The sequence below is a fragment of the Cryptomeria japonica genome, chromosome 2, assembly GCF_030272615.1.
Source record: "Cryptomeria japonica chromosome 2, Sugi_1.0, whole genome shotgun sequence".
Taxonomy (NCBI): Eukaryota; Viridiplantae; Streptophyta; class Pinopsida; order Cupressales; family Cupressaceae; genus Cryptomeria; species Cryptomeria japonica.
Window position 1 is genome coordinate 671,573,813 of NC_081406.1, and position 26,771 is coordinate 671,600,583.

The 26,771-nt window shown below is 41.1% G+C and overlaps 1 protein-coding gene across 2 annotated transcripts in view; it reads left to right on the forward strand.

The window, feature by feature from the left end:
- Positions 1-26,771, forward strand: part of LOC131034011 (probable methyltransferase PMT7) — a 153,487-nt gene that overhangs the window by 38,703 nt on the left and 88,013 nt on the right. For both annotated transcript variants that reach the window (XM_057965342.2, XM_057965341.2), the window contains exon 4: positions 24,322-24,611. In XM_057965342.2, coding sequence (XP_057821325.2) covers positions 24,322-24,611 — 290 coding nt within the window. The remainder of the gene's footprint in view (positions 1-24,321; positions 24,612-26,771) is intronic.

Here is a 26,771-nt window from a genome sequence, read left to right on the forward strand (position 1 = left end):
TTTCCCTCAGTCACCCCAAAAACTGACTTCTTGGGATTAAGGGAGATGCCGTTCTTGCGACAGTTTTCGGTACAAGTCGTTCTTCCATGGCCGCCAAAGGCTTCGCCCAGTCGTCATCTCTTCGCTAGGGTTCTCCTTTCACCACTGGGTCTTCTTCGACTTCCTTGTTTCGGCGAATGGTCCAGTGCCCTCTAGTGGCGTATCCCAGCATGTTAATCTCAATCACAAGTTTATTCCGTTCTTTGTAGTTTTTCAGCTTGGAACTGTTCACTGGGTCTCTGATCGGATTGTTTTCCAGAGTCGAAAGCTTTACTGCTCCGTTCCTACTGACCAATCTGATCTTATAGGGTCTGAGCCAACGAACCTTGAACTTCCTTGGTCGAAGTTCGTTCTGGCCATTATACTTCAAAACTAATTGCCCCAACTGGAAGTTGGTTCGCTGTAGATGCTGGTCATGCCAATGCTTCCGTCGACGTTGAGCCACCTCCGTTGCCCATTGTGCCATCAGTCTTTGTTCATCCATTTTTATCAAGCCGCCAAGCCTTGCATTCAAGCTCTCTTCGTCCTCGAGTCTGTTCTCCACCGCCACCCGAAGGCTCGGTACGGTGTACTTAGCTGGTACTACGGCCTCCTTCCCGTACATGAGCTGGAACGGGGTATGCCCTGTAGTGACTTCGTATGTTGTACGGTACGCCCATAGCACGACTGGTAGTCTTTCCTCCCAGTCTTCCTGTTCCACCCCACATGATTTGTAGATTATTGATACCAACACCTTGTTGGTTGCTTCTGCCTGTCCATTAGCTCGAGGATAGTACGGACTGGATAGGTTATGGAATATTTTAAATTCTACGGTCATGGTACGAACTACTTGATCGACAAAGTGCACTCCCTTGTCATTGGTGATTTGAAGGGGTTTCCCGTACCTTGTGACAATCTATTCGTACAAGAACCGTGCCGTACTTAGAGCCGTGTTGTCTGGCAAGGCCCTAGCTTCTCCCCACTTGGTGAGGTATTCCGTGGCTACTACAATATATTTACACCTGTGCATGTTACTTGGCTTCAAAGGTCCCACAAAGTCCAGACCCCACCGTTCGAATAACTCCTGCGGCTGCGAAGGGAAGAGAGGCATGAAGTCCCTCTTGAGTGGTTTTCTCGCCCGTTGCAAAGTGTCACACCCAATCACCCACTCTCGAGCGTCGATGTGTAGAGTTGGCCACCATAGGCCGGCCAGATGCACTTTCCTGGCAGTTGCATCTGGTCCCATATGTCCGCCTGCTAACCCGTCGTGTGCCTCCTTCAATACGCCGCGAATTTCCTCCTCCATGACACACCTCCTCAAGATTTGGTCGGGACCCATTTTATACAGAAGCCCATTAATTAGTTGGAAGGTCTTTCTCTTCAGTGCCAGCTTCCCTTTTTCCCTTGAAGGCATCTCTCTTGGAAATGTGGAGGTAGAGAGGTACTGGCCTATCTTTTCATACCAGGCTGGTAGTATTGCAATTTGTAACAAGTGTGCATCTGGAAAGTCTTCGTTCACTCCCTCGGCTGGTTCCCCTGATCTGATCCTTGATAGTTGATTGGCTATTACATGGGACTTTCCTGGCCATACGATAATGGTGAAGGTGAATTCTTGCAGGAGTAGTAGCCATTGACTTACCCTACCCTGGATGATTGGTTTATTTACTAGGTACATTAGTACCTGATGGTCCACATAAAATGTGAATGGTGTAGCCAACAATTAGTGCTGGAACTTCTGTATTGCATACACCATCCCTAGTGCCTCTCGCTCCGTTGTGTTGTAGTTCCTTTCAGCCCGTGACAGGAGTCGGCTTGCGAAAAAGATGGAATGGTCCAGTCCTTGCGCCCCTACTTGCGCGAGGGTAGCACCAATTGCAAAGTTGGAGGCATCGATGTGTACGTGAAACTCTTTGTTCCAGTCCGAGTATACCAATATCGGTGGACTCACCAGCCGATCTTTCAATTCTTTGAAGGCTTTTTCCTGCTCCGTACCCCATACGAACGACTCTCCCTTCCTTGTCAGCTTATCTAAGGGCCTAGAAACCTGCGCAAAGCCTTTGATGAATCTCCGGTAGTAGCTGACATGGCCTAGGAATGATTTCACACCTGTCACATTTGTTGGGCTCTCCATGTTGACAATCACTCCTATCTTGTCTGGGTCTATCTTCAAACCTTCCTTACAAACAATGTGGCCCAGAAGCTTCCCTTGTGGTACCATAAACCTACATTTCCTTGGGTTCAGGGCTAGCCTAGCCTTCCGACACCTTTCCATGCACTCCCCCAAGGCCTTCAAATGGGTGTCCTGATCGCTAAAAATCGACCAGTCATCTAGGGATGCCTTGAAGTTTCCTACGAACATTTTGTCAAAAATGTGCAAAATTATTCTCTGAAAGGTTGCAAGTGCATTGTCCAAAGGGCATGCGATTATAGGCGTACACCCCTTCCTCCACCACGAATGTGGTCTTTAGCTTGTCTTCTTCCGCGATACTTATCTAGTTGTACCCGGAGAATCCATCCAGAAATGTGTATATCTCATGCCCGACGACTTCTTCTAGGATGCTGTCAGTGTGGGATCGGAAATAGATCCTTGATGGTTACTGCATTCAGGTACCTAAAGTCTACGCATATCCTTATCTGATTAGCTTCCTTCTTAAGTGAGATGACTATTGGGGAAACCCAGTCACTAGTTTCCACTTTGAATATGATCCCTACTTCTAGCATTTTATTGATCTCCTCATTTACTTTGGCTGCATAGTTTTTGTTCATCCTGTACGGCCTCCTTCGTACCGGTTGGGCTCCTGGTATGAGGGTTATGCGATGTATGCATAGCTTTGGCAATACCCCCTTCAAGTCCTTGTAAGTCTAGGCAAAGATGCCCTTATATTCCAGGGATATCTTGAAGGCTGCTACCTTCAGCACGAGGTTTCAGTCATCCCCTACAAGTATCATCTGTGGTTCTTCCTCACTATGGAGATTAACCTTCTCCACACCTCTTTCCTCGTACTTGATGGGTTTATCTCGTTCAAACTAGTGGGCTGGCGTGTCGTCCATCCGCGCCATTCCCTCCTAGTACCTACCATACTCCGGGGGAAAGGATTGTTCTTCCATCCCGCCACTTGATTCTCCTATCTCACATATTTGCAGCATGTGACACTCCGAGTGGAAGACCTCATAGTCTTCCATTTGCCAATGAAAGAGTCCGACCAGTGAACTAGTTCCATCTTCGGAACATTCGGCCAGTTCCAACACTCCTTCCTCATCGGGCTCTTTCCCTCCTTTGTCTCCTTCAGAACTCCACTCCCATCTATTTGAATCTTCTGAGTCGGAGTCGGATGACGCGAGCTCTTCACTAACAGACCGGTTCCTTAGATCGATTACATACTTATGACCGTCACTCTCGATTGAGAGCGTATTCTTTTTCCAGTTATGATTAGCTCCGGCCATGATCAACCATCCCCTTCCCAGGAGGGCGTCACACGCTTTTCTTTCCAGTGGGATGACTACGAAATCCAGAAGGAATTGCTGCGTCCTGATTACCACCTTTTGTGCCATGAGGGTACTGAGGGGTTTGATACCGTGTTGATCTGCATCGACCAGGTGGAAGGTTGTTGGCAAGAGTGTAGGCTTGCCGAGGCTTCGCCAAGTTTCCTTCGGTAGTACGTTGACTCCGGACCCACCATCCACAATGGTGTTTGTGAGCTTTTGTCCCATTATGTCCATCTCTACTACTGCCGGTTTTTGTCCAACGCTTACCGCTAGTAGCATAGGGTTCATGGCGTCCGTACCAGGTCCCTTCACCGGGTCTATACTACATGGTTCCGTCATCATTTGGTGTTCCTGGCCAAGGGTAGTGTCCCCGGTTACATTTGTCAGGGCCATCCTCAACTGTGGCATGGTCTGCAGAAGGTCGGATACCCGTACGGGTATTGTGGTTTGTAACATCTACTTAATGATAGTTTTCTCTGGTCCTGACCGAAGTGGTGTACTGGCGGCCAGGTGCAAGGCCCTCCGCTCTTCTGCCAGGGCATGCTCGATATCCGCCTTGGCTTCCTGAAGCCTTTCCTTTTCCGTGTGAGGGTCAGGATACATGGCTTTCTTGTTTTGCAATCTTGTGATTGCCAATACGTCTTCTCCCGGTCCTTCCACGTCCAACATATTCACCCCTTTTTGCTTTGGACAATCTATGTCCTTGTGATTTCCTGGGCCGCACCATCTACACAACAAACTTCCTGCAACACCCCCGTTTTGGTGTTCCCGCGCAAGGTGACCCCATTCGTTGCACTTCCTGCATTGAATCATGGGTCGCCCCTTCGTGTCGTATTGAATTCAACTCCTTGGTGTGTTATTATTGGATCTATTGCTACCCCACCGATTGTTTCTGTACCCTCCAGGGGAGGCGCCAGAGTTTGCTGTTGGCTTCGGAGGTGCCGCTAACGGTGTGGCTTGGTCGGGTTGGGCGTAGAGCACTTGTGTGCTCTGTGCTTTCAAGTTGTACGGGCATTCCTTAGTGGAATGTCCCATTACTTGGCAGATGTCACAGGAAACTTTGCGGGGACAACTTCCCTTAGTGTGTCCTTCAGTCTTGCAGTCGATGCACCATAGTTCTTTTCCTTCCCTGCCACTTTCCTTGTCACCCTTTAATTCCTTCATCATCTTCATCATATCCTTTCGGAGTGCTTGCACGGTTTTGGACCCCCCATCGCTGTCTTCATCTGTACTGTCACCGTCGCTCACCTGTCGCTTCCCCCGGGATGTCTTGTTTTCACTTTCAATATCCATCGCGCGGTTGTATGCTTCATCATATGAGGGCGAAGGGACCACTTTCATCGTCCGTTTGAGGGACGGTACCAATCCTTCCACAAACCATCGCTTCTTGAGGCCATCCGTCGACTGGTTCTCCATTTTGTGAAGTAGTTCCCTTAGCCTTCTGTTACATGCGCGCACACTTTCATTTTTTCCTTGTTTGGTGTTGTAAATCTCCACCACAATTTCGTTGTCGTCCCGTAGGAGCTTGAACTCCTCTTCGAAAGCCTTCTTCAAATTGCTCCAGGACGTTTTATATTGGGCATCAAGGTCCGTGTACCAATCAATGGCTATTCCTCGCTGAGTGGCTGGGAATGCCTTCAACCAGTAATCCTGGTCGTCCTGGCCATTTGTCTCCCAAATGGTCATTCATGTCTTACAATGCCGTACAGGGTCCTCTGACCCGTTGCCCATGAATTTTGGGAGCTTTTGTTTCTCCGGAGTGTGTGCCATTGTTCTTCCCTGGATGGTTTTATGCAGCGCTTGGAAATGACTATATGCCGGGAAGGTATTATGTGTTCGGGAGGTACTGTACGCTCTTGGTTTGGTTGGGCCCCTATCCGCGGAGCTTTGGTCACCCTCGCTCCTATAGTCCCTCCTTCCCGGGGTTTCCGGATCTGACCCTCCTATTTTGATATCCTCTGACAAGGACAAATTCTTTATGCTAGATAATGTTGCTTCAAAAATAGTGGCGACCTCTTCTTGCAAGTCTCGTACCGCCTCCTCTCCTTGTTCAAAATACTCCGACGGGTTGCTCTGCGACTCGGCTCCGGAGTCCTCTTCACTTGACGTCGAGTGTGGGGCCTGGTCGGCGAGATCTTCCTCCGCTACTTCTCAAAGTGGCAGGTTCCTGGCGACCTCGACCAACTCCTTCCACGTACACGGCCTTTGCCTCTCCCAACTATGATTCCGACTCACACTCCGACTTCTGCTGTGTTTCTCCGGACTCTTTGAGTCAGCAACCTCCCTTAGCCGCTGTCTCCTTTCAACTTGTTCTTTTATGCGGAGAGATCTCCGCACATTTCCCTTGTCTATTCCTTTGGTGGCAGTGGTACATTTGTCTTTGTTTGGTTGTAGGGACATCAAGCGCTAGAGGTACGATGTCGACTAGCCTCCCTCTCCTCTTCCTCCCTACGGCTCTGCTCCTCATATTTGCGGAGTACTTGTTGCCGATGGAGTTCTCGTGCAATTTCCTCCCTTCGGTCTTGAAGTGTAATCAGATTTTTGGCGAGTAACCATGGAATACTTCCGAGCAGGTCAAAGACGGGGTTGCTGACGGTGAGTTCACCACGTACTGTGCCTTTCGAGACGGCTCTCTCCCGAGCCTCTCTCTGCACGTACTGCATGACCGACACGTCCCACAACTCTACCAAGTCTGCCGTCAACTGATCCTCTCGTGCCTCTTCCGCAGTACTTTCTTCGTGCATGTCGCTGTCCACGACAATTAACTGTTGGTTCAATGGCCAGCCCATTAATTCCTTCTGCCTTCTGCCCTAGTTATCTCCACGTTCGTTCAGACAACGATGCCAAAATGTTTAGTCCTTAATGTAAGGTTGGTGAATGAACAGATAACACAGTGTTTTCCACACGTACCAAATACTCATATAACAGAACCGTCATACATCATAGCATAAATAACAATGATACCGGTTAGACCAGAAGAGTTATATCTTTATTCAAGTTTCCAGAATGTCCATACCTAATCTCCCCTGCCGAGGTTCCAACCAAACAATATATAGAACCGACGGTTGGTCAAGTTGCCAATTGTCACCAACTACCAACTACCCGACGGGAACCTCTCGGCGACAAACATAATCATAAACACAACATAACACACTTATAAATATTATTCTTACTAACATACATTATTTACCCCTAACATGAAGCAAAAGGCCAATGTCAACATGATTGATATAAGGCACAATTAAGTATTTCTTGTTTCTCAATCCCAAACAAAGAAGGCTGTATATTGAGACCCACATATAGAAAGAGAAAGGCCTTGTGAAGCAAGGGCCGAAGTGGAGAATGCTATGGCTAATGAACAAGGCATTTCAAATGGAAATGCAAGTATGGTGGCAAATCAGTTACAATTTGGTATAAATATTACAAGGAAAGTACTTCAAACTATCATACCAATTAAAGTAGTGAATTTATTACGAAATATTTTTGAAATTTGAGAGGCTATTGTATTGAGGAACATTGAGATTGTTCATGCTACAACCCATTTGGAATATGACGAGAATGAATATTGAATAGTTGAACCTCCATTGTTGAGTGACCAAGTGATTTGCCCAATACTATTGACCGTTAACATGACAAAGAAACCAACGGTGGTAGATGTAGAGATACTTGAAAGGAATCTCACCAATACAATTGTTGATGGTGGTTTGGTGTGAATCTACTTTTGGAAGACACTTGGAGAAGTCTAGGTAAGCTGACACTTTGGGCCCCCAAATCTTTAATATGTGGGTGCTTGTCAACAAAGTATTAAGGACTTGGAGTTTTAATGGGCCAAAAGGTAATTATTGGAACCCAAAATTTTTTGTTGAATTTTGTAGTCATTTTATTATGGAAGAAATTATATGACACATTGTTGGGTCATGGTTGGTTGGTAGCAGCTAAAGTTGGCCACAATTAGAAAAGGAATACATTATCCATTGAGAATAAAGGTTAGAAGTATATAATCAATTTGAAGAACCAAGCAGTAAGTGAGGAAGCAACTTGCTCAGATTCAGCAAATTTAGACTGAAGAATAATTGATGAAGAAGCAAGATTAGGGTCCAATAGAACCAAACAATGAATGAATTCTCTGCAGCCTATTTCACTAGCAAATGGAGGATTATGAGGCATTTCTGTTGAATTGTAATTTTATTGAAGCTGTAGAGATTAGCAAAAAGGTGGACAGTTTATGTGTTGGATGCAATACAAGGTTTGCAAAAGATAACACTTTTAATTCCAGCATTGACACCCAACTTTACTGAAGATCACAAAATTGAGGTTGTCTCAAAGTAATAATAGTAAAATATTTAATCTAGAGTGTTCAAATACTTGTTGTCAAGTAAGATCAACTTCACAACAAAATTATGAGAAAAAGGAAAAATACAGGACACTGTTTTTTTGCAATCACAATGTAGAAGACAAGGTTGGCTCCACATGAGAAGAATTAAAAAAATAATGAAAATTCAAGTTTGAAAAAATAAATATTAAGCCACCTTATCTCTCCATCATATGACAATTATCACTAGAACAAAGAAAAATTAAAAAATTAAATTTAAAGTTCAACCTTCAGCCATACAACCTCATTCATTCTCCACCATACAAATCCAAAGGTATCATTGTATGGTCTACTTCCCACTTCTATTCTTCGACTCTCCACTTTTCTGTATGGCCTATATAAATATGGCCTAAAATATTGCGCACTACTGTACAACCTAATTTTAATAAAAAAATACCACCTTTACCAATCGTATGATGTGCCCCTTAGATACGATATGACCTATTTTCACACTCACCGTACATTTTCAAAATATCTCTGTCATTCAAGCTAGTTTTTCAATTTTTTTCGTATGAAGTTGCTACAATATGGCAATGTGGTTTGCTTACATCAAATGAACCTTTTCCCTTGTTTTAGCCATACGGATAAATGTCTACAACAATACAGTACAATTGGCATGGTTCAGATTTAATAGTTTGGTTTGCTATCTGCTCTCGGTTTAGAAGATAGTGGGTTTATATTGAGAGCCCAATTGACGACGATTTTTTCATACAGGTTGTTAAATTTGGAGAAAGTACATTTTTGGAAAATGAGCAATATTTTCATGATTAGAATGATTGTGAAGTGCCTACAACACTATTTGGGTTTAGTGATGGATTGGGTGTAGCATCCTCACCCTCAAGTGTGCAATCAAATGTGGTCCCTTGGTTGGTGGTTCTAAGAACTATACATATATTGGCATACATTGGTTAACCACTCCAAAAACTTTGATTTTGTAGTTTTGAAAATGCATTTCCCCCAATCCCCAACCACACCCATTGACTTGCTAAGTACTCTTTGAGTATAAGTTTGCAAACTATGCTTCCAAGTTTGCCCACACGTCTTCATTTACAATATCATTATCATTTTGGGAAGTCTTCCCTAATGTTACGCGATGCTTACTTGTTTTCCTTGTTGTATGGAAAACGACTTTTTCTTTGAGTGGGTAAGGGGAGGGGGAGTGGGACAATGTAGTTTTATTAATATGGTTGTATCCAATTATGTATTAACTGCTTGTCAGCTTTTGGGTAGTTATAACGGTTGTGTCCTCTTGGCAACTGTAAAGTCCATTACATAGGTTTTGTATTGTCAAGGAAAGCACTATGATCTAGTCAGATTGAGTTTAATCATTGGTTAAACATCTTTGGTCTACATTTGTAATAACTTCATGTGTGAATAAAGATATATCTTTACTCGCCTATCTAGCATGCATTATTAATTCTCTTCACAATTTCAAGTATTCATTTTATCAAATAGAACAATAAACAGAGCTTTTGTGAAAAAAACATTGTGAGTTTACGAAAAAATCAACAGTGAGTTACTTGCTGCCATTTTTTACTTGCAATTTTTTTTAGGTACTTTTCGAATTTCACATCTATGTTGGAAATAAATGCCACTTTCATAATGCAAAATGTATTAATCATGCCCTATACAAACAACTCATAGAACAATCCCATCTATTAGTATTCCAGTTGAGGTCAAATTAGAACATATCTTCTAATTTTTTTTCTTAACCACCCTTCTTTGTTAATGAGTTTGATAGTAGAACATGCAATCATGAAAGCTTTAGGAAAACTCAAATAATAAATTGTTGGTTGAAAATTTTGTACACTTGGGGAAATATACAAAATTGTGGTTTCAACCACAGCACACGAGTAAAAACTCTCATAATTAAGGGAAGGCTCCCCCTATCTAACTAAAACTGAAATAAAAACAGGATGGTACAACAGTTTTCCTTCTTTCTTCAAGAAAGACAATATTCTTTTCTCTTCATAGAAAAGGATAGCAATTGAATATGAACAGCAGTAACTACTTTCAAGTGAAATGAGAGAAAGGAAATGAAGTTTCCTGAAAGCGCAAAGACTTCCGTCACCAAGACTCATTCAATAACTAACTGAGACTTCATTAACTAACTAAGAGTTACTCCAACTAACTAAGACTTATTCCAACTACAGTCCTAATCGGATACAACTTGTAGTTGCCTTACATGTAATTAAAAAAGTGCAAGTAATGTGTAACTTGCATTTTACAAAAAATACTTTTACATGTAACTTGTCAAAACTAAATTACAACTAAAGATTACAAAAGAGGGAAAATTCAACTAAGTATTGAAAAACACTTAAGTTGCATTTTGTGAAGACACAAATCCTTGAAATTTCCGGATGCTCGCTTGTAGTTCCTCGGGATTTGGTTCATGGGTGTTCTTGGCAACAACCATAGTCTTCACAATAGTGTCGTGACAGCGGAGGAGCGCAAAATTGTTTTTGTCCAGGATAGACTGGATTTCATGCAGAAAGGCTTGGTGTTTCATCAATGTCTGAATTGAAGCGGTCGTGAATTGTTCACTCCTCCATTCATTATGAATTCTCATTTGTAAATCAGCAAGAACTTCTTCTTCTGGAATCAGCTTTCCATCCTGACTTACTATGTTGCAAGAGGCCCTTTCACAATGTGAGACAATATCTCGGTAAACTTCGCCCCGAAATCTCTTTGCATCACCGATTTCCTCAATGAGAGATTTAAGAACAAGGGTCTTGTTTTCCAAGAGTTCTTCAAATTCCAAGTACATGACCCTGGAAGAGATGATGGCATGCTCCTGTAGAACACACAGCTGTTGTTGGGGCATGGTACGCCAAATTGTCAAACTTTCTTCAACACTTTCCAAATTCTTTTTGAAAGTATTAGAAGTTTGATCTAGTTTCTCCTCAACAATTTCCAATTTAGACATTATTTGAAAAATGTCTTTCATTACCTGTACACATTGATCATGAAGTTGATCAACCCAGGAATCCAGTGCTTGTACTTTCTGAGCAGCCCTTTCCACTCCACGAATTGATTCTTGGGAACCAGAGGAACCTATGGAGTTACTCCCTTCAGCAGCAGGTTTTGTAATTTTATGAACGGCCGCCATAAGTTGTCGGTTTTCCTCTTCTAGCTTGTCTTTCTTTGCTAGAAGATCATCACACCTTTGCACCAGTGAAGCAATAGAAAACTGAGCATCATGTTTAATGACCTCATGCGTTTGCTTGCCCAACTCTATCCTTGTAACTTTATAATCAGCAGCTGACATTTCTTCAAGTGGCTTATCTGCAATAGGTTCCACAATTTCAGCTACCTTCATCTTGCTGCTATCAACAGTTACCCTAGAGATAGTCTTGGCCTTCTTAGCAACTTTGGATCTGGCTTGTTTCATTTGCTGATAGTCAAAGGTGTCAGGTGAGATTTCTTGCTTCTTCCTTTTCGGGGTGAAAGAACTAAGCCATGGAGGCAGTCATCAACTCCCCTCCAGTAACAGCCGTAGGCAAAGGAGAAACAGTTTTTGTTTGAATCACCGTGGTCATCCTGGGAGGAATATCTGTTTGGACAGTGACCACGGTTTGCTTAGTTACCAATGGGCATGAGGATTGCCTCATGAATTCTTCAAAACCAGAAGTGGAAGTATCAATTTCTGATAACTGAATGCAAGTAGGAATATCCTCAGGAACTTCCAACACACTCTCTTGTTGATGATCAAGAGATGGCTTGTATGCTGAAATGGGAATAGCATTCTGAGGAGACTCATCCACAAGCAAATCAAGAGGAGAAAGAGGCGTCTCAATGGAAACTGGAGGAATGATCTCATGAGGCGAGTTTGAAACTGGAGACTTAGGAGCATCACCAGATTGCTGCCCCTCTTCTGGATTATCTAGATCGATCACCTGAACATGGAATCGTGATTTTTCCTTCCCACGAACTGTCGTCTCTTCCGGAGGAAGCACTACTGCATGACTGACTCGCAACTTGATCCTTGTGCCCGAAGATGATGCACCCTCCTTGTTGTCAACCTGAATCTCAGACTTACGTCCAAGAGGCCTCGTAGAATCATCTTCTTTACCAACCTTGATTTTTATAAGTCTAACAACATTACTTTTCAGCCATGCGTTGGTGTTGGCCAAGATAGGCTGAAATCTCCCAAGGATGGAGATGCACTCTTTGTGCAACCATTGGATCAAAGGAAGTGGAGCTTTCTCAACCCTCCGTGAAGTGTATTCAGGATCAAGTATATGCCCGTCATCAATCATCCCTTGTGGGATATCCACTAAGTTCAAATCAACAATTTGCTCAACAGTGAGCCTGCAGTAATCCATCTTGAGGACTTTGGCTTCTGTGCGGAGATCTACCCATATGTCTTCAATGCGATGAACATGCACAAAGGATTTCTTGATCTTCTCCTTCATACCTCTATAATCAAAATCAGCTCTAGGTTTAAACCTTTTGAGCTTGATTTCCTGCAATTCAGGCTCCATGGCCTTAGCCTTTACAGATGTGACAAGGGAGTATCGGCCAATTTTTAATGGGTTTGTGGTAGAGATCCCCATTCCAATCTTCTATTTAGCAGACTGAAAAGTGTGAACAGCCATGATCTGTCTTCCCAACTCCATAAGAATTATCTTATCGGTTGGGTATCTCGGAAGCATGTATGGCTGACCATCATAGCATCCTATCCTCATATAGGTGAAGGTGGGAAATTGCAGAAACAAACACCCATACTCAGACACCTTGACCCATACCTCATCTGATACTCTTTTGTTCCTGAGATTTCTGTCAAACTGACACATGAAATATCCGAAGAATGCATCTTGGATCCTTCTGAAATGTAGTCTGTTGGGTCTCAACGGCAACTGGTCATAATATTCCCAAATTGGTATAAGCGAGCGATCACCCTTGGTAGAAAGACCTGGACAGTGTCTAAGTGATGCTGCTAAATATACCAAATAATAATTCATGAAGAAGGTCATGGTGGTAGGAACTGCTGCAAGTTGTTCGCACAAGGCATCGCTGATGACTTCCCCCCATGAAATGTGATGTGACTGTCGTATGAACATAATGAACTGATACATCCATGGCTCAAAGACATTAGAATGCTCAAGGCCCATCATCCTGCTGAGAAGAGTGATGGTGTCTCCTATCTCCCATTTGAAATCACAACGGTACAACTTTGCCCACTGTAATGTCCCCTTTTTAGCGCAAATGATATGGGGTGTCGTTAGCCTATTCTGACACGGTCCCGAAGGCTAACAAGGACATTGGTGGGATCCTGAGGTGTTTTGGCTTAGGTGTTTTCAGTTTCAGGCCAATCGGTGCTGCTCTGACAGGGTTTCTAGACACTTACTATTTATAGTAAGTTAGTCTCCAAGCAGCGACTTGAAATTTTTAGTGTTTCCCTGGTTGGCATAATTATCAGTAAAAAATATTTGAATGCGATAATGATTTAAAGGGATTATCAACAATGTTTTAATATATAACGATAAAGTGTAAAGTTAAATTAAATATTTAACTTTATCGTTATATTATAAGGTTGGGAATATAAAGTAATTTTTAAGATATTAAAAGTTCCCTTTAATGTGTACATTGTGGGAAATAATATTTTATTCTAAAATGTATTATCCCACATTTAGGAAATGAAGTGTTTGCATCCAGGAAGAAGATATAAATGGAGGTTGAGAGCTCTCTTTTGGGATATGCTTGGATGAGATTAATGTTATGCTGTTGGATTTCGTAGAGATCTGATTATTGGGCTTGGAGGACGGAATCCCTCTTTGCTAGCATTCTCTTCACTGTTGAAAGACACAGTCAGGAGGATTAATGGTGTTTTCATTCAGGAAACACATTGGGCTTCATCTGGTGCTCTCGCATGAAGTTTTTTACAGGGGTTTGAAAGTGCAGATTTGAAGATAGTGATTTTGCTACAGTACCGCGTGAATAGTGTTTTTGCTACAGTGCCGCGTGAATAGTGTTTTGCTACAGTGCCGCATGAATAGTGTTTTTGCTACAGTGCTGCGTGAATAGTGTTTTTGTTACAGTGTCGCGTGAATAGTAAAAATGCTACAGTGCCATTAATAGTGCTGCTATAGTGCATGAAAAATGTTGGTATGAAGCTTACTTGTTTTTCTTGCTGATTAGAAGTTTGGAAGGCTACCATTACATCTGCAGACCACTACAACATTCAATTCCAGGTTTTTTCTATCATATTTTCATAACTAAGCATTGTAATTGTTGAATACAAACCTGAATAATTGTCGCAGCCCGTAAGGCAGTTGAATGTGCACATTTATATTGCAAATCAGTATTTAACAACAAATACGAAGTTTCAGGTTTTGCATATATTGTTGTATGTTTGTCAAGTGTTTGATAAAATGCCATGTTGATTATTAAGCAATTTAATTGATATCACATAGTAGTTTGCAAGTCTCTTTCAAAATGAAAATAGGGGTGGTCACTACAGTGGTATCAGAGCTATAAGTCCTGCCATCTTGTGGAGGTTTTACAGAGACTTTGGAACAGCCGGATAGAGGGAAAAGTGTTTGACGAAATATCAAAACACTAAAATCAGAAATTAATGAATTAAAAAAACATGCTAAGCATGTATGTTTAAGCATGCAACAGGGGCCTTATAACTTACGCCATACCAAAGCAAGACAAAACAGAAATTTGAACTCACAGAGCGAGCAGTCTAGTTCATCCGTGCAGGTGGACATAGAATCCAGTCATACAGACATAGAGGAGATATTCTTTGATCAGGATAGCAGTATGGGTGACCGATATGATAGGAATACCGGTCCAGATCAGGGGGAGGTAATTTTCAGACAGTTACTGGGTACGTTAGAGCAAGGGCAGCGTATGCATCAGGAGCAGAATAGGCGAATGGACATGATGTTGCAGCTTATGGCTAGACAGATGGGCGTTAATATTAATCCAGGTGATGCCAACAATGGAAACAATAACAATGGGGGAAACGATAACAATAGGGGCAATGATAATAATGGAGGCCGAGGCAACAACAATGGCCTTGAGAATAACATTAATGGTAATAATGGACATGGCAACAATGGGAATGAGGCGGATAACTTTAGACACGTTGCACGCCCAGCTCGAGCAGCGAGCTCGAGACCTCTTCTACCCACCTTCCCACCTAGGGATTCAGTTCAACCAGTGAACGAACCGCAGATTACTGAGTTACAGGGTCAATTCAGGAGGGACTGGGAGGCCAGTGGACTCGAGTTTCAGGCAGATATTTCCCTCAGAGATTATATGGACTTGAGGATGAGACATATGCCTAGAGTAGGAGGGAGGAATCAGAATTTTGAGCTGAGAAAGAAAGTTGGAAAACTTTCCTTGCCTTATTATGATGCTTCAGGGAAGATGACCGCATGAGCTTGGGTGCAGAAGGTAGATACATACTTGCAGCTAAATCCTATGCCTGAGGAGGAGGCTATCAAGTATGCGGCTATGCATTTGGACGACATTGCGCATGAATGGTGGCATCATGGCATGGTGACTCTGGGGCATAATCAGATTACATCCTATGAGGAATTCACAGAAAGATTGATTGAGAGATTTGACACTAGGGATCCCGAGTTACATTTCAAGGAGCTAGCACAGCTAAAACAGTCAGGTTCTGTGGATGCTTACATCGTCGAGTTTCAGCGTTTGTCTGTACTTGTTACTGATATCTCTCCTAGGAGATTGGTGGTGTTATTTTGTGATGGGCTTGCTGATCCATTACGTGGTTGGGTGAAGGGACATGATCCACTCACCTTAGCAGAAGCAACTAAAAAGGCACGAGATTTAGCCCCTTCGGTATACAAAGGAAAATACCATTCAACAGATTCTTCCTACCGCAAGGACAAAGACAAAAAACCATTTCAGAAAGAGTATAACAAACCCAAAGAAGGATCAAAAGGACTAGACAGTGAAACCTTGAATGAACTTCGAAAGAAGAAACTGTGCTTCCAGTGTAGAGAGCCTTGGGACTTATCTCATAAATGCCCTCTCAAGGCTAAGGCAAATCAAATGGAGTATTTTTCAGCAAAGGAGTCAGAGTCAGAGGGGGAGGATAAGCACTCCGATTCAGATGAGGGTAACACGATAGAGGAGAGCAGCATTCTTAAGGATGATAGATCGTTGGCACGCTTGATAGGGGCCCAAAAGGCAATCACATTTAAGGTGAGAGGTACTATCCAGGGACAGAAGGTGATCTCTCTTATCGACACTGGGGCTATGCATAACTTTATAGATACACAGTTGGTAGCCAGGAGAGGCTTACAAACAGAGGAGCATGATGGTTTTAGAGTCATGGTGGCTAATGGCCAAAAGCTATTATGTACTCAGAAGGTTTCAAATCTTCACATTAGATTTGGAGATGGCTATGAGTTGGAGGATGATTTCTATGTTGTGGACATGGGAGATTACGACGTCATCCTCGGTATGACATGGATGGCATCGCTGGTTGAGTTCATTTTCAACCTAGCGAAGTTGGAAATGAGGTTTCAGCATGAGGGTAGGACTGTTGTACTCAGGGGACTTTCAGATGGGAGTTGCAGGGTAGTCTCTTTGAGGAGAATGGAGAGACTTTTTCGGCATAATGACATAGAGTGGGCAACAGAGTGCTTAGTTATGTCATCTTCACCAGAGCCTCGGGTGAAGAGTCATCCACCAGATATACAGGAGATTCTTGACAGACATGCCAAGGTATTCAGTGATATTCCTCATGGGGTTCCTCCTGACAGGGGTGCAGAGCATGTTATTGAGCTTGAGGAGGGAGCCAAACTAGTGATGATCACTCCCTATCGTCATCCTAAGAAACATAAAGATGAGATAGAGAAGGCAATTAAGGAGTTGTTGGAAATGGGGCACATCAGGCCTAGCAAAAGCCCCTTTGCTTCAGCTGTAGTTCTGGTAAAGAAGAAGGATGGGACAATGCACATGTGCATCGATTATAGGGCATTGAATAAGAAAACAATAAAAAACAGATATCCCATTCCTCGGATTGATGAGTTGATTGATGAATTGCATGGAGCATGCTTTTTCACCAAAATAGACTTAGGGTCTGGATACCATCAGATCAGGATGAGGGCAGAGGACATTGAGAAAACTGCTTTCCGGTGTCATTATGGTCACTTTGAGTTTCTGGTTATGCCATTTGGGCTAACCAATGCACCTGCTACTTTTCAGAGTTGTATGAATCGGGCATTCTGGGGACAGTTGAGAAGATTCGTCTTGATTTTCTTTGATGACATCTTGATCTTCAGTAGGACTTGGGAAGAGCATCTGCAACATCTTGAGGAGGTGTTGTTCATTCTAGAGAGGGAGTCATTGTATGCCAAGGAATCGAAATGCGAGTTTGGCATGACCGAGCTTCTCTACCTTGGGCATATCATTAGTACAGATGGTGTTCGGGTTGATCCCGAAAAGATTAGAGCTATAGTAGATTGGCCTACTCCCACGAACCTCACACAGCTTAAGGGGTTCTTTGGTTTATGCGGGTTTTACAGGAGGTTTGTTAAGGGGTTTTCACAGACTGCAGCACCTTTGATAGACCTCACTAAAAAGGGAGCCTTCGTATGGACAGAAGCAACGCAGTGATGTTTTGACCACTTCAAACAAGTGATGTCATCTTGTCTGGTTTTAGCTCTACCAGATTTCACGAAGCCATTTGAACTTCAGTGTGATGCTTCGAGTGATGGGATAGGGGCAGTATTGATGCAGGAGAAACATCCCATTGCATTTGAGAGTAGGAAGCTCCGAGGTGTTGAGAGGAGCTATTCTATCTATGACAGGGAGATGTTGGCCATAATGCATGCATTGGCCAAATTCCGATCATACTTAGTAGGTGGACGGTTTGTGATCAAAACTGATCACAATAGCATAAAATATTTCATGAGCCAGCGTGATCTTAATGACAGGTAGCAAAAATGGATCACTAAATTGCAGGCTTATGATTTTGACATAGAGTTTGTCAAAGGGAAGAAGAATGTGGTGGCCGATGCTTTATCCAGGAGACTGCATGTTTGCGCTCTAGTTGAGATTTCAGGGGATTGGAGAGATCGGATTATAGCAGAGTATGCAGGGGATACTTGGGCTTCTGGGATAGTTGCAGGTACCATACAGGATGATAGGTATATGGTGTTGGATGGGTTGATCAGATTTCAAGATAGGATTTATTTGATTCCTACATCACTGTTCAAGGGGGAAATTTTAAGGGCGTTCCATGATGCGCCTACAGCTGGACATCCTGGGATCTTCAAAACTTACAGGCAGATCCGTGAAAGGTTTACTTGGAGGGGACTCAAGGATGATGTGCAGAGATATGTGAAGGAGTGTGCAGTATGTCACCAGAATAAGGGAGAGCACACTTTCCCTGCAGGGTTGCTTCAGCCTTTGCCCATTCCAGATAGGAAGTGGGAAAGCATATCCATGGACTTCATCACCGGACTACCTAGAGTGCAAGGGCGAGATTGTATATATGTTGTGGTAGACCGCTTGACAAAGTTTGCCCATTTCTTCGCTATACCATCTACTTACACAGTAGCGCAGGTGGCAGACCTCTTTTACAAGGAGATATTCAGATTGCATGGGTTGCCCAGGTTTATAGTGAGTGATCGTGATAGCAGATTTTTGAGTGCTTTTTGGCAGGAGCTCTTTCGGTTGTGTGGTACGAAGCTCACACCCAGCACTAGTTATCATCCACAGATGGATGGTCAGACAGAGATTGTGAATAAGTGGGTTGAGGGTTATCTGCGAAATTATGTGACTGCACAACAGAGGGCCTGGGTGAGATGGTTACACATGGGGGAATATTGTTACAACACGACATATCATATGTCTATCAGGATGACACCCTTCATGGCACTTTATGGCTACGAGGCGCCGAGTTTTGTTGACATAGTCTTGGGGGATAGCAGAGTACCCAAAGCCCGAGATTCATTGCAGGATAGTCAGGACATCCTGAGGGCGCTCAAGGAGAATATACAACAGGCACAAAATCAGCAAAAGTTGTATGCTGATCAACACAGGGTGGAGCACAGTTTTGAAGTTGGTGACATGGTGTATTTGAGGTTACAGCCATATAGACAGTCATTGCTCAAGAAGAGCGGAGCAGAGAAGTTGAGACCCCGGTTTTATGGCCCCTATAGAGTCATTCGCAGGGTAGGTGAGGTTGCCTACGAGATAGAGCTTCCAGAGGGTAGCCGTGTGCACAATGTGTTCCATGTGTCGAGGCTTAAGAAAGCCATTGGTCAGGGTGTGGTGCCTTCAGCAGATTTACCTCCGTTAGACGAGGAAGGGAGACTAGTGGTGATCCCTGCAGCTATTCTGGATGTCAGGGAAAGGAAACTCAGGAACATAATCGTTAAGGAATACTTGGTGAAATGGAGAGACCTACCAGATGAGGATGCTACATGGGAGAATGAGCAGGTATTGCAACATTCAGTACAAAATTTGCTTGAGGACAAGCAATTTCAAGGGGGGCGGACTGTAATGTCCCCTTTTTAGCGCAACATGATATGGGGTGTCGTTAGCCTATTCTGACACGGTCCCGAAGGCTAACAAGGACATTGGTGGGATTCTGAGGTGTTTTGGCCTAGGTGTTTTCAGTTTCAGGCCAATCGGTGCTGCTCTGACAGGGTTTCTAGACACTTACTATTTATAGTAAGTTAGTTTCCAAGCAGTGACTTGAAATTTTTAGTGCTTCCCTGGTTGGCATAATTATCAGTAAAAAATATTTGAAGGCAACAATGATTTAAAGGGATTATCAACAATGTTTTAATATTTAACGATAAAGTGTAAAGTTAAATTAAATATTTAACTTTATCGTTATATTATAAGGTTGGGAATATAAAGTAATGTTTAAAATATTAAAAGTTCCCTTTAATGTGTACATTGTGGGAAATAATATTTTATTCTAAAATGTATTATCCCACATTTAAGAAATGAAGTATTTGCATCCAGGAAGAAGATATAAATGGAGGTTGAGAGCTCTCTTTTGGGATATGCTTGGATGAGATTAATGTTATGCTGTTGGATTTCGTAGAGATCTGATTATTGGGCTTGGAGGACGGAATCCCTCTTTGCTAGCATTCTCTTCGCTGTTGAAAGACATAGTCAGGAGGATTAATGGTGTTTTCATTCAGGAAACACATTGGGCTTCATCTAGTGCTCTCGCATGAAGTTTTTTACAGGGGTTTGAAAGTGCAGATTTGAAGATAGTGATTTTGCTACAGTACCGCGTGAATAGTGTTTTGCTACAGTACCGTGTGAATAGTGTTTTTGCTACAGTGCCACGGGAATAGTAAAAATGCTACAGTGCCATTAATAGTGCTGCTATAGTGCATGAACAATGTTGGTATGAAGTTTACTTGTTTTTCCTGCTGATTAGAAGTTTGGAAGGCTACCATTACATCTGCAGACCACTACAACATTCAATTCCAGGTTTTTTCTATCATATTTTCATAACTAAGCATTGTAATTGTTGAATACAAACCTGAATAATTGTCGCAGCCCATAAGGTAGTTGAATGTGCACATTTATATTGCAAATCAGTATTTAACAACAAATAAGAAGTTTCGGGTTTTGCATATATTGTTGTATGTTTGTCAAGTGTTTGATAAAATGCCAGGTTGATTATTAAGCAATTTAATTGAAATCACAACGGTACAACTTTGCCCACCTTGAGAAGGAAGGTTGTGGTGCTTGGATCCACCTATTGATGTGCCGCTTGCAATCTTTTTCCTTCTTCACGTAATATTCCACTGCACTTTCTTTGGTGATTTCCATATAAACAGGTGCAGGAGGTATTTTGAAGACCTTCTTGATTGTATCCGCATCGAGACGAATTATAGCTTCACCATCATCATTTTTGATGACTCTTGATTCCTTGTCAAAATGATGGGTGCATGCAAGAACGAACTCAGGTTCTAGGACAGCCACCGGGAAGGAAGATGCATGATGGACATGGCTGTCCAACAGCCGCTGCAAGTTATTATCTCGTGGATCTTCTACCCTGTTGACGAATTTTGCCATATCAACGTGCCCTATCTCCGTGTCTCTGATGCGATCCAAAGGAGAAGAAACCTGGGAAGGTGCAACCTCATTCTGATATTTGTCATATTTGTATTTCATTTTCTTTGAAGTTGGAGATGCTGGCAAATCTGACATTGATTGTGAACTTGGAATGCTGTGATGAAGACTCAAAAGAGTTAAGGCAACATCATAGTCAGTTGCAAACATCATTCTTCCTTCTCCAAACGGGTAAAACTTTGATTCTTGAATTTCATGATTTTGTGAGAGGAAGAGGGGAAATATGTGGAAATGGGAAAATCTTGACTTTGACCAATTTCGGATCTTGGGAGAATTTTCGCAAGTATACAAGTTGGAAAGGACATACATGCAATCGGGGTTTTAAAACCCGAATACAAGTACACTTGTAAATTCAAAAATGGAGAAATAGACGAAAAATGAGATTTTGACTTGTGGAAAATGACGGAAATGGGAAGTATGAAAATGGGGAACATGAATGGATAGAAATGGGAAAATCCGGGAAAGTCATTTGCGTGAAAATGGGAAGAACTCTTCAACATGTAATCCGGTTTTAAAAACCCAAATTTGCAAGGGAGGGGTATTTCACACTTTTCAACTTGGAATTTCAACCAAAAAATGTTTAAATTCCTTAACCGTAGGGGAAGAAAAATAGTTTTCAGCGAACTTGTAATCGAGATTAAAAATCCCGAATACAAGTAAAGAGGGAATTTTGGGAAGAACAATGCAATTCGAAAATTGCATACCAAGGGGAAAATTTCTCTGACAAAAACCGATTTTTGGGGGAAGAACAACACATGCCAAAAATGCAACTAAGAAAGAAAGAAAACTAAAAAAATAATAAAATAAAGGAAAGAAAGGAAAGAAGCCATACCTTTCTTAAAAATGCAAAATGCTTCTCCAATAATGCAACAATCCTTGGAATGAAGAAGCAAAATCAATCAATAAACCCAAACCGTAATGCACAAACCCTTGCCACGCTTTTGAAAAACGTCTTTAGCAGAAAATCGTGGCACAAAATGCAAACTTGGAGGAACAAGAAGAGGTCAAATCTTCCTCAAACCCCAACGCCTTAGCATGGAAAGCAAAAACGATTCATCTTGTTAAAGATTCGTAGCATTAAAACCCTTCCAATTTGCAGCCAAAGGAATCACGTGGAAAAAAACGTGGCCATCATTTGCATCTCCAATGGCATCATTAAATAGCTCAACACTCCTCCTAAACTCCACGCCTAGATGAGAAAGGGCAAAACGATTTAGGAGAGTGAAGTTTGTTGAAGATTTAATCCCTCAAAAAGTGGCATTTATGAAAAACGTGGTTGCTGATTTAGGGCGAAAAACCAGTCAATGCAACCTCCAAATGTCACGAAAGGTGTCCAAGAATGCATGAAAATAGGATGCAAACCAAAATGCCTCCTTCCTCCAACAATCTCTCCACAAAATTTGCCTTGAAATGGTCAAAAACCGTTTTTCCTTGCATTTCGGGTTTTTTGGATTGAAAGACAAGTTCGATTTTGCACAAGGGAATGAAAATCGGGTTTTTGGGAGAGAATAACAAGTTTTAATTTCACTTTTTCTACTTACAAGCCAAAATCGGGATTTTTAAGACAAATAGCAAGTTTAAAATTTTACTTTTTCACTTACTAGGCCAAAATCGGGTTTTTTGGAGCAAACTGCAAGTTTAAAATTGTCAAAAATGCACTTGCAAGGCAAAATCGTGTTTTTTGGAGAGGAATACAAGTTTTAATTACTTGTAAAAGGGAAATAAAATCCCTACAACAAGTTAGAAATACTTGCACATATGTAATGGGGATTTAAAATCCCTATTACATGTGAAAAACATTAAAGTAGGGGTTTTTAGACCAAACTGCAAGTTTACTTGTAATTGAGCCAAAAAATCCCTATTTTGACTAAAAAAGACCAAAAACAATAAAAAAGATAAAAACAACAAAGGGGAAATTTAAAACAAATTACAAGTAACATCTTTTAAATAAAAGTGCACACGTAATAAGTCAAAAATTCCCCTACAAAGACCAAAACAATGAATATCATTAAAACTTGCAGTTTGAATAAAATTCTCCACCTGCAATCGGGGTTTTAAAACCCGAAATTGAAGGAAAGACATAGCAAACGAACCCAGAATTTGACAAAATTCGAAACTTAGTTCGAGGATGGACTGAAGATTAAGCCAGTCCAAGGATTAGTCGAAATTCCGCCTCGGGAAGCGTGCCACAGAGTAAATTTTTTCATTTTTTCACAAAATGTTTATGTAGTGGTCCTTCATTTTTGGAAACAAAAATGAGGACAACATAAATATCACTTGAGTATACACACCAGTCAAACATGTCTTTATTAACTCCTGCTTATAAATAAATATTTAAAGAACATAATTCCTATTCAATTACCCATGCTCACAAAGTTTCCATAATGTCTATGATGAATACATGATCAATGTTATCATATTTAAAATTTCCGTAGATCTTAAAATTTTCCTTTTTTTTTAATAGCCATCCCCTAAAAATGGCATAAAAAATACCCACCCAGAAATGCATCCCCTGATCCCCTGCTGTCCTTGCCCTAGAAACTTGAGGGAGCATAGATTAAAAACATTTCTGCGCTGTTTACAGGTCAGACCTGTAGATCCACATGGGTCAAACTTCTAAAGAGCACCCCAAATCTACCCCTCTAAACCCTAATACAAATACAACCAAAACAATCATAGCATTTATTCCATTCCTATAATTTGTATGTATATTATTATAGATATTATCTTGTCTTGTTTATCATATATGTGACTTTGGACTTTCTATGAACAAAGTGGGTGCTATGTTTAGTCAGTTTATACCTATATTTTATATTTTTTGTATGAACCTATGCATGCCATTAATATCTAGGTTTCGTCAAAAGCAGTGTTCCCTATACCCATGCCATATCCTAGGAAGAACGGTTTTTCTTTTTTGGGTTGGTGTACTCTTCCTTATGGATTTGTGCTTCCTTAAGTGAGTTCCATTATGCATGTGCCTAATTCTTTTCTTAATCTAGGTCTATTATCTGGGATTGTAACAGGAGCAGGAAAGTGACTGATAGCTATATCCACTTCCTAGTCACTTTACTTACTTTCTTTTCTTGTTCTAGGATTATCATTTTGGTTTTCATTATTACAGACAGAATAGATCTTAAATAAGCTTTATTGTTGTGTACTCATTATTTCTTTTTGTGTTAGAGTTGCCTTAAGTGTTCCAAGCTTCACTAGATTTGTTAAATTTGAAACATAATACAGTTCTATCAATTACTCATCAGTCTTTTCTGGACATTAATAAGTATTTCATTGATATTTCATTATTATTGGATTGGAAATGTATATTGATCATTTAAGTATACGTGCCTCAACAGGTTGGGAAATATGACAACCAATGGCACAGGGGATCTACAAGCTGCTGGGGTGGTGCAAGTTCTAGATGTTGGCTGTGGTGTTGCAAGTTTTGCAGCTTATCTCCTTGAATTGGATATACAGACAATGTCATTTGCTCCAAGGGATGAGCATGAGAATCAAATTCAGTTTGCTCTTGAACGAGGAATCAGTGCGATGATTGCAATCCTGGGAACAATACAGCTACCCTATCCAAGCAATTCGTTTGAAATGGTTCATTGTTCACGTTGTCGTGTTGATTGGCATGAAAATGGTAAGTTACTAAGTAATCAGTCAATGCTAGGGTGCAGACTTTGATAATGCATGAGTTTTTTCATGTTTTGGTTTTCTCTCTCCACGAAGTTTCATAGTGCTATGTTGCAATGTATTAATATGGGTTACTTGAGAAAGATGTGGATGTGGTATGCATATTATGGTCAGCAAATGGTCATCACTCATCAGTATAATTTTTATGTGAATTTGGAGGATACTTTGCAGTTATTTGTATACAAAGGTTCTGTATTGACATAAGGTAATCACATCTATTTGTAATTCTGATGCGAAAGATGGAAGATATAGTTATCATAACAGCTACATCAATTTGGATTTTGGTTATTTATATTCATGAGAAGCTTCAAAGAATCAGTAAAATTTCAGTAGCTTAATTTTTAGGAAAGGCGACAACTTCTGCCTTCATCTTATGGATTGATATATACAATTTCAATATCAAATAATCTGATTATTCCAGTTTCATTTATTCTTAGCTTAATCTATAATTATTCTTCATCATATGATGAATGCCAACCCCCATTCATCATGTTTGATTTGCCTGTAACTAGCTTGCCGGTTCGAGTTCGAAGAACCGGTACACCGGTACGACAAAATTTTGAAAAGGGGTTTGGGTTCGTTTGGGTTCGCTAGTACAAAAACATGTAAATTATATATATATATATATATATATATATATATATATATATATATTTGTGCAGCCTATAAGCATGCATTAAGATTAGCATGTCACATAGCATCATATAAACAACAAAACAAACATAAACTTGTAATCATAGCATCATGATCATACCATAATAGCATCATATACATCAAGTTTAATATCAAAATGACAAAATATTCAAGTATCATTGTTTCTACTTTCAACAATATAAAGTTTAATCATCAAATGGATCAGCTAATTCATCCTTCTTCTCATCATCATTGACATTGACATTAGATGAGCCAACGCCACTTGCACTTGCACTATAAGTTTGCTCGCCCTCCAAGTCATCAAGTGTCAATGCAAGAAGCTAAGAAGCAGGAGCATCCAAATCAATATGCTCTGGCTCTATATTCCACATCTTCGTTTCCCCTTGTGTGTAGTCACATTGTTTGTGTGAAAGAAGACGTAGGTTGGAATGCACATATACTAAATTCTTCGCTCTTTTTGATAGCAACCTATTGCGCTTTACTGAGTGGATGAAAGAGTATGTGCTCCAATTTTTTTGAAGCAGATGAACTAGCAACCTATGAAGACAAAGTAAACAATTAAAGTTATGCATTAATAAAATTAAAATAAAAAATTACTAGCAAACTATGAAGACAAAGTAAACTATAAATAAACTTGTGATAAATTTTAATTAATTAGACTTGTGATAAAACTTTTACAGCGAGGGGTTGTAGGTGTTGGAAGCATGCACCGTGGAAGTACCACCAGCTATGAGCATCCTTCTTGGATCTATGACGAAGTGCCTCAACACTTAGACCATTTCCATTTGCGAATTCTATGAACTCATTTGTAACAATATCTCGCAAATCATCATCAGGATATAGTCTAAGAAATGCTGCCTTGTACCCATCAGATACTTCTAGATCTCTCCATGGTGGAATCCTTCTTGGTTTATCAAGAAACTGATTGCTACAGTACTTTGGTGTCAAGGCATATGCAAGAAGATGCAAAGGAGTGGTCATCTTATTCCACCTTTCTACAATAATTGCTTTCACTTCTTTGAAGAATTTCTCCTCGGGGTCATTCTCTTTTGCATTTATAGTGAACTTTATTTTTTCAAGCATTGAGTCAATGCCATCATAAATCTCACCAATGCAAGGCCTATCCATGTCGGTATAGCGAATCATACTCATAATGGGCTTAGTGATACTTAGGAGATATGTAACAAGATCTCACCATTTCTCATTCAATATTCTCTCCCTAATTTCTTCTACCCTCTCACTACTACTCTGCTTCCATACAGTCCAATTGTTGCTGATCACCATATTGCATAGTGCCACTCTAACTTTCACAAGTCGTCTTAAGACAATTGCGTTTCATGCAAAACGAGTCTTAGCAACCTATAACACAAATTAATGCCAAAATGATTAAAAAATAAAGCCAAACTTTAAAGAAGAATGCACAATATAGCTTACACAATGATATTATGAACAT